At 27.9% G+C, this 17,709-nt stretch overlaps 2 protein-coding genes across 3 annotated transcripts; one reads left to right on the top strand and one right to left on the bottom strand.

Annotated features, from left to right (window-relative positions):
- Positions 1-244: 244 nt before the first annotated feature.
- LOC112598232 lies at positions 245-17,694 on the top strand. Of its 2 annotated transcripts, none has more exons than XM_025344645.1 (12): positions 245-624; positions 694-1,254; positions 2,023-2,337; positions 2,927-3,091; positions 4,797-5,084; positions 9,338-9,378; positions 15,461-15,907; positions 16,356-16,562; positions 16,836-17,031; positions 17,089-17,237; positions 17,315-17,473; positions 17,553-17,694. In XM_025344645.1, exons 2-12 carry the CDS (start codon positions 1,051-1,053, stop codon positions 17,680-17,682), a joined length of 2,301 nt encoding a protein of 766 aa, XP_025200430.1. In that variant the 5' UTR covers positions 245-624; positions 694-1,050; the 3' UTR covers positions 17,683-17,694. The 2 variants fall into 2 exon arrangements, with proteins under 2 accessions (XP_025200430.1, XP_025200422.1); XM_025344637.1 differs by having other exon boundaries at positions 245-881; positions 957-1,254.
- On the bottom strand, positions 9,579-10,374 carry LOC112598249 (UDP-N-acetylglucosamine transferase subunit ALG14 homolog). Its single transcript, XM_025344654.1, has one exon. The coding sequence runs from the start codon at positions 10,313-10,315 to the stop codon at positions 9,665-9,667; it is 651 nt and encodes a 216-aa protein (XP_025200439.1). The 5' UTR covers positions 10,316-10,374; the 3' UTR covers positions 9,579-9,664.
- Positions 17,695-17,709: the final 15 nt, after the last annotated feature.

The following is a 17,709-nucleotide window of genomic DNA, read 5'->3' as shown; positions in this document are numbered from 1 at the left end:
GTTATATTTCGTGTGATTTATTCCGACGTGTTTGTATAGTAGGTTTATAACCTCATAAGTTATAATACATTATAATATACGGGGTGATTCGTATTATGAGTGGTCACACTAATTTTATTAGTTAATTTTTGAGTTTTTCATTGAAATGTTTTTTCTACGTGGTTTAAAAAGAACCATCTTACAAAAACCCTATACCTAAACTGTGTTTTTTTTTTTTTTTTAATTATTTTCGTGACAATCAATGTTTTATGAAGGAAATTATTATAATCATCTAAAAATCTCAATGCTCGATAGTCATTTATTTTTACAATGAAACGATATCGCAGACAAACATATTTTGTGTGTTAATAATCATTTATGATTCAAATGAGCAGATATGATCCCTATAATAGCTATAAGTGATGAGCAAACCTCACCAGAGAACCTCTTGTCAATATAACAGTGTATTATATAATACTCGACTCGTCTAATTATTAAATGTATTTATGACTACGAATCCACGAATAAATAACTATGATGTTAATTAGTCGATATAATACGCTCCCATACACCTAAGATTAAACGGAAATATCCCTACAAGCATACGACATAAATATATAAATTTTGTAGACTATAAAATCTTAAGTAAGTAGAGTATATGTCACTTAAACAACGATTCACCCCGTATACTAAACGCCTCATCATTGCACTTAGTTACATACAGGTAGTAGGTACACAGTTGTATACGTACATACGTACACGATTTGTGTTGCTATGCAAACGCTATATATATATAAGACACCTACCTACAACACTGTAATAAGGCGTTTTGCGCGCGGGCGAACCGACGAAGACGGGCGGTCATAGATGGTGTGCGATGCCTGCACTCGTGTTGTTGCACCGTAAAAATATACTTCACGATAATAATTATTATTAACAATGCAATTTTTACAAATTTCTATATTTAATGCATATAGATCCTAACCAAAATTGTTGTTGTCGGTGCGTACCTTCTCGCGCGGCCAACGCTGTACCGCTACAGATACGCCGCAGCGGCACATCGTAACAATCATGCAAACCGCCACACTGCGTCCGGATGTCCGACTAGCCGCCGACCCTGTGTCCACGCCGGAAAAATTTCGCTCCGGCCACTGTCACTTGGAGCTGACGCCCGTTTGGCAATACGTGATCAAAAAGAACCGGTTCCCGGCCAACGTCGACCGACAGGAAGTATTCGCCGAGCTGGCCGTCCGACTGCATCATCCCGAATGGCAGGTCGGTGCATCGTGTGCGATGGATCGCGAATGAGCTTAATATAATATAAAAAGATGTAGTATTGATGTCCACGAAGTATTATTTGCGCTATTGTACAGAATGATAAGATGGTTATTGAAAATAATTTTTTCCGGAGCATTATTATAGTAAAATTTGACTAGTTTGAGCGAATCACGGGTTCAAATTGTTTTTATTTTTAAGCGTCGTTTAGTATTATATGATATATATTTACGGTACTACGTCATCTTATTCACGTTATCTTCAAAAAACTTTTCATTTCTGTTGTAGTAATAAATACATATCTAAATATGTAAATCGTTTATTTTCAAATACAATTTTCTATACGATTTCCGGCATATATCATTCATTCATTGGTATAAAATGTTTAAATACGGCAATTTTTTTTTAAGCTAAATTTTTCATAGAAACTCGTTTATATATTATAGTCGTCGTGGGAAATCTTCAATTTACAATAATATGCATATTTATTTTATACAATCAAAATTTCATTGTCAATTCTTTATACTTAATTTTAGCGTAAAAATTATACTTAATTTTTCCGCATAACATCTAATGCTGATCCGGATTATAAATAACGAATAAATTTTTACCTTTTTTTAGTACCTACTGTATAGAAAATATGTCTCAGAGTGTGTATGGCGAGCTCTAAAAAGTTAAATTAAAAGAAAAACGTGAATTTTCAAAATTTGAGACTGGAATTGATTGAGGACTAGCATGTGACGCATTATATTATGCAATATGTTACAGGTGAGACTTCATGGTTCACGAGTGTTAGCTTACGTTATACCTGCAGTTGGCCCACAACTGGACGCGTTGATGTCCCCGACAATACTCCCGGCTGTCATAACAAATCTTGCACACTTTTCACCGGCCCTCAGAAGCAGCTCTATGGATGCAATATTGGTTTACGTTCAACACTCAGCTGACCCCGAATTCGTTCTCAAGTCCATGATCGTACAGGGACTAGATGTATTTGGTGCCAAATCAAGTCTCACCGTGAATGTTATGGAATGCGTTCCTGTAGTACTTCAGCAAATCGTTAAGAGAAATGGAGAACGACCTGTAAGTGGAAAATAAATATTAATAATCTCTAATATTCATATTAATTGCAAAAAAAATTTTTAAACTTGATTTACTACTATATAATTATACAATTCAATATGAACATATATAAATATTAGACCTATATATTTTTATTTTTCAAAATTAAAAAAAATTATAATTTTCCCAGATATTTAATGTTAATTGTGCAATAATATAAAGGCGGAGTTTATAGGGCTTATGCCTTATTAAATCATTTGTGGTTTAAAGTTTTAAAATCATATTTATAAAATGCTGTTTTAGAAAAATAGATTTTTTTCTAAAAATATATTGATAAGGTCTAAATATTGTTGATTTCACAAAAAAAAAAAAAAGAGGAAAATACTAATAAATAGAAACTACTATTAGGTAAATGTTTTAAATATCACTAAACATTTTATACTAAATTAAAATTGTACAATTTTGTACTAAACAATATGTCTCAATTTATAGCAAATGTTAAGGAATAAGTTCATATTGAGCCCAACTAATGAGGTTTCAGTCAATAAGCTTTAAAATTTAAGTTCAATAAATTTAGGTATAAGTTTTAGTTTATTTTTTCGGTTTTTAGATTGCCATACCCACATTTGTACACCTTGTAACTGCCCTATCTAACAAGATGGTACAAGCAACATTTCAACAAGCTGCTGTTTACTGTTTAGACAGAGTTAAAGAAATTGTTGGAAGAAATAAATTTGACCACTACCTTGAAACATTTCATCCAATCATTAAAAAGGTAATAATTATTTAAATTTTAAACAATTTATTTTATCTGAATAATGTATGTATTTTTCTGGTAAGAGCCAGAAAGTACTAGGAACCTTCAACCATTGATAATTAATAATATCTACTACTTACTAGTATTAATAACCAATGCTACAATATATCAAATATCCATAATCTGTATAAATATGAAATATGAATTACCAATTTATTGGTAAGTTTATAATTCATTAAGTAGATGTCAAATATTTTACGTATAAATTTATATATAACTACAAGTTTATATAAGTGATAAGTATTACCTGTACTGGCTGTATTAATATACATATAAATATAATAAAAACTTACTGAAAAAATATTAATTAAATATTTAAATGGGTAGATATACTTTATGTCTATAAATATTTGTTGGATCTTTATAAAGGTTAAATATATATACCGTGTCAAAGTATTATTTTATTAATATAAAGTATAATTTATTATTTTCATTTCAAATTGAATTACCATTACGTCTATGAATTGTATATGTATACAGGCACGTATACAAAATACAATTTCGGGGGGGGGGGGGGGGGGGGGTACAAAATTTAGTAATACAAATTGTACCGCAACATAATAAAACAATTTCTTCCTCATTACTCATTATTTTTTAATACGACAATTATTATGCTAAGTAACCAAATTTTATGTATGTCATTTGTTCAGAAGTAAGTTTATAAGAACAATTATAATAATAATAAATAAAACTTTAAATATTATGAACAGAACAGACATTTATTTTATTAGTACCTATGCAAATAAAATTACTTAAGTGTATTATACTATTAAGTACCTAATGTATACAATAAATCATTCCGAAAATGTATATATACAGTGAAACCTCTGAATAGCGGACACTCTCGGCCACCAAAATGTTGTCCGTTATTCAGAGGGGATATATTTTTTAAATTCATTAAGCCTAAATTTGTAGAAAAATGTTTAAGTTAAATTAAATAGTGTACTATGTACGTATGTTTACATGTAGGTATGTAAGTATAATGTTATTATTTATTGTAAATTATTACATTTTTATTTTTTTACAAATTATTATTATTTAAATTATATTTTTATAATCAATAATTATTTATTTAATTAAGTGCATATATTTTTTAAATAATTTTTGTGAGAAAAAAATCGGTGAACTTTTCTGTGAGTGCACAAATTCTTTTTTCCGCTGTTTTTATAGTAGGAAATCTAAAATGTCAACCTTTTCGCGAAGCGACAACCTTTTTCTTTTTAATGTAGTCATCGCGATGAAAACCGTCACTGACTTGTATGCCATAATTCTCATAACTCATAATAAGTCATAAACGTTTCACCGATAACCGAATTCGTCGTAATCTTACCGGCCCTAACAGATTTGTTATCGTGATTATTACTTTACATTATTACGTGAGTACGAGAATATGAATGTAAATACCTATTATTTTCAAATAATTATTAAAAAAATGCACGCTATTTGGATGTTTTCCCATTGAAAAGTAGTGAAAATGTCCTCTTTTTCAAAAAAACGTCCGCTATTGGGAGGTGTCTGTTAATAGAGGTTTCACTGAATATATAATACTGAATATCTATACTTTATAACATATACACAGGTTAAATCATATTATTATTATTTATTATATTAATTTAAGTAACTTCTAATTTTAGGATTGCATTAAATTATTTTTTCCTTCTAGGATTTTGAAGTGTTATGTGAAGTGTATAGAATATCTTCATCATCTGGTCAAGATTCTTCAGTATCATCATATGATGACGAAGATGATGTAGAAACTCCAAAAACGCCAAGAAGAGTAACGTTTGGTGGAGAGCTTATTAAGATTCGAAGTCCTGATGTTTCTGATGACCATAATGAGGTTCACAAGTCTACTGGTATTCCAATTCCAATCAAGCCTGCATTAAGCATACCGAAACATCCCAAAAATGAAGTGGAAAACACGTCAATAAAATTACCACTTTCACGACAAGTAAAAATCACATTTATCTCGTAAATTTTACATTATTTATTTAGCATGATTATTGTTTTATTTTTGATATTTTTATGCCTCAATACATGCTCTAATAATACTATTTTAATGAAATAATGCCTTATATAGACAATTTTAGTCTCGTAATTTATTATATATCTACATACTTCAATTAATAAATTAATTTGACCAACCTAGCGCTTTTTAATAGTAATTACCGCTACTATCAGACAATTATTATAATTTAGGTTTTAATAATAGTTAACTATAGTTATAACTTTCAATATTGGATTTAAATTGGCGCACATACATTAATTATGACGTGTTAATTGTGACTTGGTGGTTATAAATTTTTCCACACAAGACTTAACATAAATAGAAAATAAACTAGTTAAGAATGAAGTTAAGTAAAATATCTCAAAATTTCAACTCACGTTTAAAAACTTTTAAGTTTGTCCCACAAGATACAACTTCAAAAGTTTATTTTAAGGTAATTATTAATTGTACACTTTGTTAGTGGTTTGGGTTCTTGACTTTATATTAGATTACATACACCTAATAACAGAGTTCTGATTAGTTATAATAATTTAAGGTAGGTATCTATATATTTTATCTAATTTAATTTGAATTAATGCATTTGCAATTGATGTAGTTTTGTTGTACGAAACAAGTTTCGTAGCTAAAATTATTTCAGAAAATCTATTAACTATTACAACAATTTGTACCTATATAAAATGTAAATATAGGTACACATCTCAAGTTTTTGTTGACTTCAATTAATAACATAACATGTTAGTAGTTATCTATTAAATATTTTTTATTCTTCTTTCCTGATCTAACTATCTACTATATTTTCTTCATTGTAGTCCAATGCATCTTGCTAACAAAGATGGCTAATTGTCTATAAAATGTTCATTAACTGAAACTACTCAGATTTTACAATAGATTTATTATTATTTATTCTATTTGATATACCTACATAGTAAATATTAAATGATACTCTACCTAACTCGTATTACTGGAACTCGTTTTGTATTGTTTTAAAATATAAAATATTTTAATTCCTAAATATATAAGTCAAAAACACCAAATTAAATCTTGCAAAATGAATTTAATGGATTTATTATTATTATTATTAAGTTTTGAATTATTTAATACTCAACTTCAACTATTTTTTTTCTTATTTCGTATTTAAAAACAAATTGCGTCATACATATTTAAGAAATAAGAATCGACCTGTGTGTTAGTACTGTTAGTAGGTACATAGTTTTTGTTTAGATTTAGGTGTCCGATAACGTCCAAGTCTTTCCGGCTATAGTGACGGTATTTATAAATAGGTCAACATTAAACCATCAAATTTAATCACGAAACACTATTGCCCTACATATAGCTATAAAGAGGTTAAAAATTAGCATTTTTGCGTGTTATTTTAGGTATTTACTTTTAAACTTAAACGTGGGTATTATAAAAAAGTTATGACGCTTAAGAAATTAGGTCAAATTAAATGTTTTTTATTTATACGAAATAATCACAACGTGCATATCGGTTTTTGACATTTTATTTATAATGTTATATGCATATATAACTATAACTTATTTAGCTATGATAATACAATATATTATCTTATGTTATACGTATAAGGCCATCTTGGATCAATATAGAATAATAGTTAGGAAAATTTAACATTTTAGGTTAATGGTAAATTACTAGTGACCATGCGAGACCTATGGTATCTGACAGAAAATCTATAAAACAGTTTTGACCGAGGGTGAATAACCCCAATTTTTGTTATTAAATAGGTACACGTCTGCTTATTGCTTATAAACCTAGTATTTATATTGTCTATTTCTTTAAAACCTATGTTGTATTTTGTTTGAGTCCTCTACATTTAACTTGGCATTAAAACTTTATTTTATTCTTAGACCCAATTTCGAAGCTCCGGTAATTATTTGTATCAAAAACGAGTAATCAATCATTTGAGGCCAAACATTTTACCACCCTTACGACAATCAAGTATTTACCTACACTATCAATAACTTTTTATGTTTCAATTTTTCAAATTATTAGATATTTTTTCTAAAACTTTTCAGATTTCAAACAATTTACAAGTGCTCCCGTAGGTCCATTATTAAATACAACTTTTAGAAGAAAATTGGATGATAGGTATATAATATGTTAAATAATTCCCAGTATTTTTAACAACACTTGTTAATTAAAGAACAAGATTAAAAAAGTTTTTTGTTTTTAGAAAATCACTTAATAAGGGAGTTTTTTCTCCACACGCTATTCTTTGTACTGGAAGAACCAACGATTCATTTAATGTTAGTATACCTATTACTTTTATAAAACAATAAACTTATACTATTATACACCCAACTAAAGCTATAAGCCTACAGGCGCGTATCCAGGATTATCAAATGTAAACATCCCCTATGCGGTAGTGGCCAGTAGGTATATGCATTAAGAATATAAACCTGATGGTTTCTTATTTTAGTATAGATCACAGCAATACCTAACATATTTATAATGGTTTGAAAAGATAATATTTATTTTTGAAATAAATCTAAAGTTAAAATATTGTGATTCTAAAATCGCTAATAAAACTTATTATACACTTTTAACAAAATTAGTACATTTATAATGGAAAAATCTCTATTTTGAGCAAAAGGAAGGCATACTTTGTATTTGTTTTTTTCACTTTTTCCAATTATTTTTCAATTATTTCAAATAGTTCTCCTAAATTACAACATCTCATTATTGCCATTATTTTTAACAAGCGTATTTCTGTAAATATGATTATGGTTATTCAACTAGTGCCTATAAATATAAAATTAAATAAAAGGTTAATAATTAACCTTTTTATATGCATTTTACGCAGTCAAAAAAAAAAACTTATAAATTATTAATTATATATCAATACAAATAGATAGAACAATTCAACAAATCGTAACTTAATAAACTTTTAAGGTCTTCTAAAATATTTACCTTAATTATGTTAGTATCTCTGAAGTACGACTTAAATTAATAATTCTAATTACAAGATCTAAGAATATCAATAAGAAAAATGTCGATACCTTTTCATTTAAACTATTTAGTTTATGATGCGGACATTACAAGAGGGGAAAACATGCTATGCTGAAGTTGGGATTAAGAGACAATCGATATCTGTGATGTAACTATAAGATAGATAATTGATCTTCTTCAAACAACTAAAACTAATTTCTAGACTAAAGTGATCGGGTGAATCCTGGTTATCCTTTATTAATCTAGAAATAGCGGCAAGGCTGCAATTATTTATAACTCCAATATTTAATCACAATTTTATTTTTTCTTAAGTCAATCATTACGTACAATCAATTAATGTCGACTTGGACATAAAAAAAAAATTGATCAATGTTAAAACTTTTTTTAGTTATCGGACATCCCTAATACGCGCCTGAATGAGTGCAATTATATTATTATTTCTATTCACTATAAGTCTATAAATCACACTTTTTTTGTTTCTATAGTATGATACTTAAAAAAGTATTACCATTGATTATAAATAGTGTTATTTATAATCAGTAGTATAATTATAGATGATTAGCAATTTTTATTACTTAGTTTTAAGATAGTATTAGTTACTTAAATAATAACTAAAAACATTTTTGTAGTTTTATTTATTACAACAAGACCATTTTCAACTAAATAGTGAGGAATACTAAAAATTAGTTGCTTTTAGTTTTATATTATTTTGTGTAATTTTAATTATCTTAAAATAAAATAGCATACTGTTAGGTATCTTATATAGTATATGTATAATAAATGTCTAAATATATTTTATATTAATAAATAGCTGATTAATTTATTATAACTCCAATAATTTCTTGACTAGTAATTAATCATAGCCCATAGGTTACCATAACTTAAATTGAAGAAGGTAATATTTTCAAGTTTAAGGTTATTTCAACTCTTGATAGCATTTTGCCCATACTAAATAGTAAATAACTAGTAAACTAATTTAGGAATACTATACTGTATGCACACATTTTATACAATTCAAAATATAAAATTAAATAATCACATTTTATAGCATGGTTGTTTTTATTTTTTGTTGAATATAAATTAGGTACTTAAATATTTGTTTATTAAAAAAAATTATTATAATTCAATAATATTGGTTATATATTATTAAGTACTATAAAATTATTAAAACTTGTGTAATTCATAATAATCATTTTTTCATTACTAAATTTTATATTGTTCTTTTTTAGAGAAGTTATAAGAATATGAAAACGGATAAAACATTTAAAAAGTGAGTACAGAATATATATTAACATATTATATATTATTCAACACATTAACTTAAATAATTTTACAAATAAATAATAGGCATAAAATGTAAACGTAAAGTTTGTCATTATTCTTTACTAATGATCATATTACCTATTATTTAATACTAATTGTAAGGATTTTGAAAAATTAGAAATTAAATAAATAATTTATAAACACAGTTTCCACATAATATTAACATGTATATATATATTAATAATTTACATAAATAACTTAATATATTAAGTTATCTACATTAAGCAATAGAATTATGAATTCAATCCTTCATCAAGATATTTGACTCTCTGTCCATACTTTTGTCTCAATTCAGGCCATTGAACAATTATTAAATCAGCAATAAAGTACATTAATTTTCCAGTTAAAGATAATGATTTAACCCGGCAGATACTTTCAACAAATATAATTGATGTATCTGCATAATGGAATAATTTCATTATAAAAGCAACCAGACATACTGGAACACAAGTACCAGGTCCATTGCATAAAACCAAATCTGGTTTGAATGATATAACTATAGGCACAGTTATACAAATTGCATAAATAGTTGAAAAAATAGATGATAAGTATGATTGATTTACATGTCTTGATCGTGGTATAATGGCTATGGACCAGTCTAAACCACTTTCATTGTTTTCTACAAGGTTCCGGCTTGTTGTATCTGTATCAGCTAATAAATACAAACGTGGCATAAATTTCAACTTGTTCATAGAATTCATTAAACGTAACATTTCAGCTGTATGTCCACCTGAACCAATTACAATTAAAGTCTGAATTGGTTGTTTTGATTTTTTAATTGATTGTGAATTAGTTAGACGTTGTAAGATTAGATACATAAGACGACCCGAAAAGTACGCAGAAAATATGGTTGGAATCAACAACCACATAATAAAGAATAACATAGTAATAAATGCAACTTAAAAATTAATTTTAATTGTCGACAAATAACATTTTAAACTAGAGCTTGTAATATTTAAAATGTTCAATGTGCAACCAAAATTATAAAACACAGTTTAAAATTAAATTTATGTTTGAAAAATAACTATACAGTATACACGACGAACGGCTGAACGCTTTACGACAAAACGACATATGACGATAAACAAACATTAGATAATGCTTTTAAAAAATATGATAATTGATAACATATCTTAAATGATAAAGTTACTAAGGTACCAACTTTCAAACACCGTGTTTTCGTCGGTATTATTCACAATATTATCTGTAGTATTATTACAGATTAAATAATATTGGTATAATGGAGTATAATATTATTGAATTTTAATATTTTTTTATATCTTTAATGTATCTATCATAAATTTATAATTTTCGTAAATCAAAACTAGTAGGTACCTATAAATTTATTTTGACTATCTATTATCATAAACGATGTATTCATTAACCATAGTCGATAATACCATATCTACTTATTAGTTATTAGTCCAGGGCTTGCAAACGTTATAATAACGTTATGATTTTAACGTTATATTTGACAAAAAACGATTGAGATTTGTAACTAATTATAATGGAAAACGATAAACGCAAATAGTTAAATAACACAAAACGAAATATATGATATATCATAATATAAAACATAACACTAAACGTTAAATATAGTATATCATTAAATGAAATAATTAATTTCCAATTATTTAATAGTTATAATTCATAAAATGTATTAAACATTTTAATTCTGAATAACGATAAACGCAAAAGTTGAATAATGTTTAAATTCTGAATAACGGATAAACCCAAAATTTGTATAACGTTTTAATTTTAAATAACGTAAAACAATTTTTTTTTAATGCAAGCCCTGGTTATTACCAATAAAACCAATTGAAACAAATCTATGAATTAAAATAATATAAATAATTATAAAAATATTTTATTTTAAGAAATCTGGGACACCAGTCATAAATAAATTATTATGTTAAGTAATAATAAAAATGTTAATATAGTAAGTTTAACACTGTACATTGAAATTGTCAGTAGGTTTAAGTTTTTTAATAAATTAAAAATTATTTTTCAACTATCCTTTCGAAATATGTAATTTTATCACAGATTTAGATGGTATTTGTTTGAATCTGATTTGTCTTTCAAAGTAAATCATAAATATAGCGAATAACTGCAAAAGCTATTAGGTTTTGTTAATAGAAATACCTATTAAGGACTTTTGTGTTTAAAAAATATATATAATTCCTTTTGTCACATCTGATCTAGAATTTAACTCTTTAATATGGTCAAATAATTATTCAAATTACTTAAACCATTTTAATATCATTCAATGTACATTTCTAAAAAGAATTGTCTATGTTACCCATTTTACTATCTCTATAAAAACTCTTTCCTTTTAGTTTAAGACTATAGGCCTATAGGTCTTGATTCTTCTACCATTAGGCGTGATTTAATAGATTTAATATACGTTTATGTTATATTAAATAACTATATTAACTGCAAATATCAATTATGAAATATAAATAATACATTTAAATGAATTTAAAATCCCTTGTGGGAATATCTAGACGTTATTCTGATTTGTTCTATAAACCTAAATTTAAAACCAACTGTAATAATAATTTATTTTTATTAAAAGCTTTTTTAAACGCCAATAAAGTCTCTTCAGTCTAAGATTTTTTTGTTAAGTCTTTGATGCTAAAATATTATTGTTTTTAAGACATATAGGTAGAGCCTAATTATTTTATACGATATATTTTTTTTCTTGACCTTATGTTAGTTTTATTTGTATTATTATATCAATAATCACCATGGTCTATACTCTATAGTTATTAGTTTTAATGTGTCAATAAACATTTAATGTTTTGTTAAAGCCTAAAATGCTTAAATAAAATATAAATAAAAAAGTATACTTGGTAGGTATTTGAAATCTAAATAGGTACCAATTTTAATATTATATAATCAAATGGGTTTAGGTACTAGATTTAATTGTTCTAAATCATATACCTATAGACTATACATTGTAATTTTTTATATTATATTAGTGCATATTATCTTAGGTACTGGCTTTATGGCATACTACTTTTAAATAATTAAATTGTAAAGAATACCTATTAATGTCTGATAAGTTATATCAACGATGTAGCCAGCATACATAGTCGGGTCAAACCGTTTAAGGTAAAAATATCAACAAGTCCCCTTGCATGTGTATTATCATTGAGTATATATAGTATATAATATACTCAATGGTATTGTGTATTCACGTGTAAACCAGGCTACATAATATAGATGAGTAAAATAGCAAACGTACAGTCCATGCTGTATTGGAGCGAGTTGACCGTTGACCTTATTTAAAAATCCGATCAATCGCGTGCGTCCATAATAACCTTATAACTGCATGCAATATCATATATATATATTATATACACCAATGCGTGCATATAAAAGTCCACTCCCCTTCGGAAGAGGTATAGCAGGACCCTCTGCACTATTACAGCATATATCATATTATTAATATATTAGGTATAATATAATATATATATAGATATTTACATATCGATATTTGCTATCATTATACCTTTACCGCGTGAGTATTAGAAAATGTAGTGTTCGGCACATCGGCAGTCCGTTTTTTACATTACAAATGATGGCCGATGATGGCATTTTTTTTTTTTTTTATACACTTAAATAATTTTTGTCGGTAATGATTATGTTGCGTTCTTGTTTCTGTTGTGGTCCTATTCCTTCTCATCGTCGTCGTAGCCTCGTGGCGTCTTCATCGCCCAAAGATTGCATCGTTACGCCGGTTACTACTACATTACCACCGGCTAAACGCAGATATAGATTTCACAATTCCGTGCACCGGGACAAACGAAATAAACTGAACCGTAAACAGATATCTCTGAATCACACCGTGTTCGTAGTACCTAAGCACGTACCGTCGTGTGCGCCGACAATCGTCGAGTAAGATCTTTATATTATAAATATAATATGTACCTACATAACTGTACCGAACATAATGGCCAGGCTTCATTACATATTTTTATTTTTAAATGACTATATAAATATATAATATGTATTTGGTATTTTTCATGAAAATGTCACCACTCTAAGTATTATGATATTAACTTTAAGTCACACTTGCGACTATATTTTCGGCTATGCGTATAAGACCACCTGATCCTAAATATATGTAGGTACCAAAATGGAGACGAGTTTATTTTAAGTTTTTACGAATGTAATTTAATTAATAAGTATATAAGCGTGCGTAAGGGGTATACAGGTTATGCAGCTGTATACCTCCCCTGAACACAGAGCCTTGTTTTCAGACATATCAAACATAAATAAAAATCAAATCAATATACTTGGTATTAACATTTGTTTATAAATATAAAATTATATGATTTTTAATCATATTATATTGTTATATTCAGTCATTGTACCTAATTTATTTTTAAAAAACATTAACTATAAATGTATAAATACTGACAGTGATGAGGACAACGGAATGATAGCCAGCCGACCATTTACATTATTGCATTTTTCCTATAAATTTAAGTTAACTTGGGCGATAAAAGCTTCGCATTTGGCTTCAATGATTAAAATATTTTAATAAACAAAGTATTTTTGAACAATTTCGTAATATACTAAAGTTTGTATGGTAATATTATAGTCACACGTCGTATCTGCATGTAAGCGATCGTTTTCTAAATTAACTTTTGTGAAATCCAAATTAAAAAATACTAAGCTTCAAGAAAGATTAAATGACTTAATACTGATAACTGTATATAACAAGAAATAGCGGTAAAATTAAATCCCAAAGACATCACTAATGATTTAAAAAAATTTATCCAACTCAAAATGGTATAATCAGTTATAATTTTTATTAAATTTATTTATTTTTTTTTTTCATTTACGACTATTTTTTTGTTTATTTACACAAGTTATATGATTCCATGTATTACTCAAACAATTTTAGGTTTTATTAATTTTTATTTTGTAATTCAATTTGAATTTTAAGTAAATATTACATTTTTAATTAAATAGTTAATAAGACATTTCAATATTAATGTATATTTTTTACCAGAATTTTACATACTTAAAATAACTTTCAGGGGGCGCCAGTGGCAGCCTTCTACACACCTTGAAAAAAAGTCTGCGCACCTATATGAATAAATGTATGAGTTTTTTTATTTATTAATTTCTTAAAACTCTTTTACTTTAAACACGCGTGCCTATAGTTAACTTTAAATTGTAAACCAAAAAATCTTTTTCTTATTATATCTTTGATTTTAAAGCACTGCATAAAAGGGAACTAAGCAAGGCCGTACACATTAAAAAGTTTTGGGGGATGTTTTTTATAATCATTTGTTGAAAAGTAGATATTAATTAATGTAGTAAATATATAATAAATATAATAGGAAATACCCCAATACACAATGGGTATATTTTTATTTTACTTTTAAATCCTATTTTAGTATTTTTTTTTCAAATTTTATTATTATTAATTTTGATTTGATAGTATTAAATTTTTATTTTACTTTAGCCGATTTTTTATAAACATAATGTAATATTATACCTATCTAAAAGTATAATATAATAATTGAAATTAAAATTGAATAAGTAAATAATCCTACAAAAATAAAAAATATTTTGGGGGGTGTTTAAACACCCAATTTTCTATTATACCTACCTTACTTAAAATAGGAACAACAAAGTTCAATTCTAAGAAAGTTATAGTTCTAACTAAAAATAAATATAATCAATTCTGAAGATATAATTAACTGTACGTCTTAACCTGTATCATTTAATTTTACTATACATTTTTGACAACATATCTATATTTAAATATATTAAATGTAATAATAATAAATTTTATATTAACATTCATTACATACCAGTTGAAAGTTTAATTCGTATAGGTATAAATTATAAACTATAAATTTATGATAGTACAATACTTCTAGTTACTACAATAAGGAAATTGATGTAATAGGTATACGCACCTATATAAAATAATTTCCCTATTGGCTATTACATCGTAGTATACCTACATAAATAAAATTGTACTTGTATTTTTTTTTTTTAATCAGTTTTGAGTCTTCCGTGAAAACAAAGTTTTCCATGACCGTGGTGCCGGAGATCAGCAGACAGGAACATGACAACAAAAGAATGTCTGACGCCGACGATGATTCCCATCGTACTTTTATTTGTCCCGTGGACAATAGCAGTGAAAATGACAACGGAACTAAATCGTGGGACACCGAATTTGACGTTCGACGACAGACTCTGGCCAATCGAACGTCGTCAAATATTCCGGCCGAAAAAGCTGATAGTGGCGCAATAATGGGAACTCGGACAGTCAATTACGATGATCGGCTACTGCCTCAGCAGCAGCAAGTGATTGAAGATCATAAACAATTGCCAACGCAGTCTGAAAATTATGGCGATTCAAGTCTCATCAAACCGGCCAACTACGTTAAGCCTCAGTGTTCTACCACGAGCATAACATCAGGCACAGACGTTCAGTCGCAAAACGAGTGAGTTTATAAAAAATACAAATAGACGAAATACAATATATGAATACATATATCTATATACTTATACGATATTACACGCAGTACGACTAGACTAGAAACTATGGTGAAACAGGCTAGAATACCTTATTGATTTGGGAAAATGAACATACTGTGTTTATTATTATTTATATTTTTAATTTAGACAGTAAAGGAATCCAATTGTTATATCTTGGTAGTTTGGCAAAAGTGATTATTTTTTTTAACTTAATATGAAAACATAACTATAATTTTAATCATATACAAAAATATTATGAGATTACTGAGATTAGTTTAAAAACAATTATTCGCTTACACTAAACTGCTTTGATAAATTAATACGTATCTCCAATAAGATAGGAAGGCACAGACATTTTTGCACTTAAAAGTCTAGATTTTCAATGCATTTATTTTGTTATTTGTTTGATCACAGTAAAAAACCTGTAGCTGAAGTAAAACCTACGAAATCTATTGTGCAACCATCGGCGCCACCTACTGCATCTATAGCCGAAAGGAGGAGATCTATTGGAACGAAACTTAAAAATAAACGATCTACTGAAATAGGACCAAATTTCACTCCGTTCAACGAACCTCAAAGAGCTCTACATTTGGTTTCTACTCAAATCAATAGCCCGGAATGGTATAACATTAGTGATGACACGTATTAAAATTTATAAGGATAACTTTGGTTAGGGGGAGGGGAGGCTAGACTCTCTTATCTTTCCTTCAAATTAATATTTTTTATAAGCCCCCTTCACCAGAAATAAAAAAAATAAAACTTTTAAACCCACCTCATTCCTCCCACATAAAGATAGAGCACTAAATTATGATTGCTATATTTGTTTTAAACAAGCAGGAAATAAATTAATTGTGTCATTTTTGATCGATTAACAAATAACTAATGTTATGACAGGGAAGCGGTTGTTACGGGTCTACAAAATATTTCACGGCTGTCTATGTTCCATGGTAAAGAACTGCGTCCGGGTTCTTTACAACCTTTCGCTCGCAATGTGGCTAAGCATATCAAATGTCTTCGATCTCAAGTAGCGCGAGCTGCATGTACGGCTGCACAGAAAATGTTTTCCTACGTACCGAAATCAGTCGAACCGGTACGAAAATAAATAAACGTTCGACTATAAATATTTAAACAAAACACTCTTGTTTAGGATGTTGAAGAAATCGCATCGGCACTGTTTCCGCGTACAGCGGATACTAATAAATTTCTTCGAGTGCAAAGTGCAGAAGCTTTGAATGCAATGGTCGACAACGTAAATCCCGTAAAATGTGTGCATGTGATCACAGTTAAAGGGATAAAGTGAGTCTTTTCGTATCAGTCAAAACAAAATTGGGTGTATATAATAAAGAAAATACTTTTTATATAAAACCTCTTAGACATGGAAATCGAATCGTTCGTGCTGAAGCGTGCCGTCTCTTAGCCAGAGTGGTTGATAAGCTCGGGGTCAGCGGAACTCTTCATTTACCAACGGATGCCAGAGATGCAGTGATAACTGCTGCTACTAATATGGTATTTGACAATACGCCTACTTCTCGGTAAGTAATGAATCTTAAAAAACTATAGCCCTGATTGAAGAATGATTTGATGTATCTAGAAATATTTATGTATGTTTAGTCAAGCCGCTCAACATATATTAACCAGATTGAGCGAAGATCCGAGAGGTGCAGCATTGATATCATCAGCAGCTTCACCAAATGTAAAAGCTACATTAAATAAATCGTTGTCAAGAATATTTCTTAAATGAAATATTTTTTTGATCAATGAATTATTA

The sequence above is a fragment of the Melanaphis sacchari genome, unplaced genomic scaffold, assembly GCF_002803265.2.
Source record: "Melanaphis sacchari strain LSU unplaced genomic scaffold, SCAv2.0 Contig0_pilon_pilon, whole genome shotgun sequence".
Lineage (NCBI taxonomy): Eukaryota > Metazoa > Arthropoda > Insecta > Hemiptera > Aphididae > Melanaphis > Melanaphis sacchari.
This window is presented reverse-complemented; position numbering and strand designations above follow the sequence as displayed.

Excerpts from the sequence above, each read along its gene's own strand:
- LOC112598232 (XM_025344645.1), top strand. The coding sequence starts at position 1,051 with ATGCAAACCGCCACACTGCGTCCGGATGTCCGACTAGCCGCCGACCCT. Across the intron at positions 9,379-15,460 it reads ACGGATAAAACATTTAAAAA|TTTTGAGTCTTCCGTGAAAA; the intron begins GTGAGTACAGAA and ends TTTTTTAATCAG. Across the intron at positions 17,032-17,088 it reads TACCGAAATCAGTCGAACCG|GATGTTGAAGAAATCGCATC; the intron begins GTACGAAAATAA and ends ACTCTTGTTTAG.
- LOC112598249 (XM_025344654.1), bottom strand. The coding sequence starts at position 10,315 with ATGTTATTCTTTATTATGTGGTTGTTGATTCCAACCATATTTTCTGCG.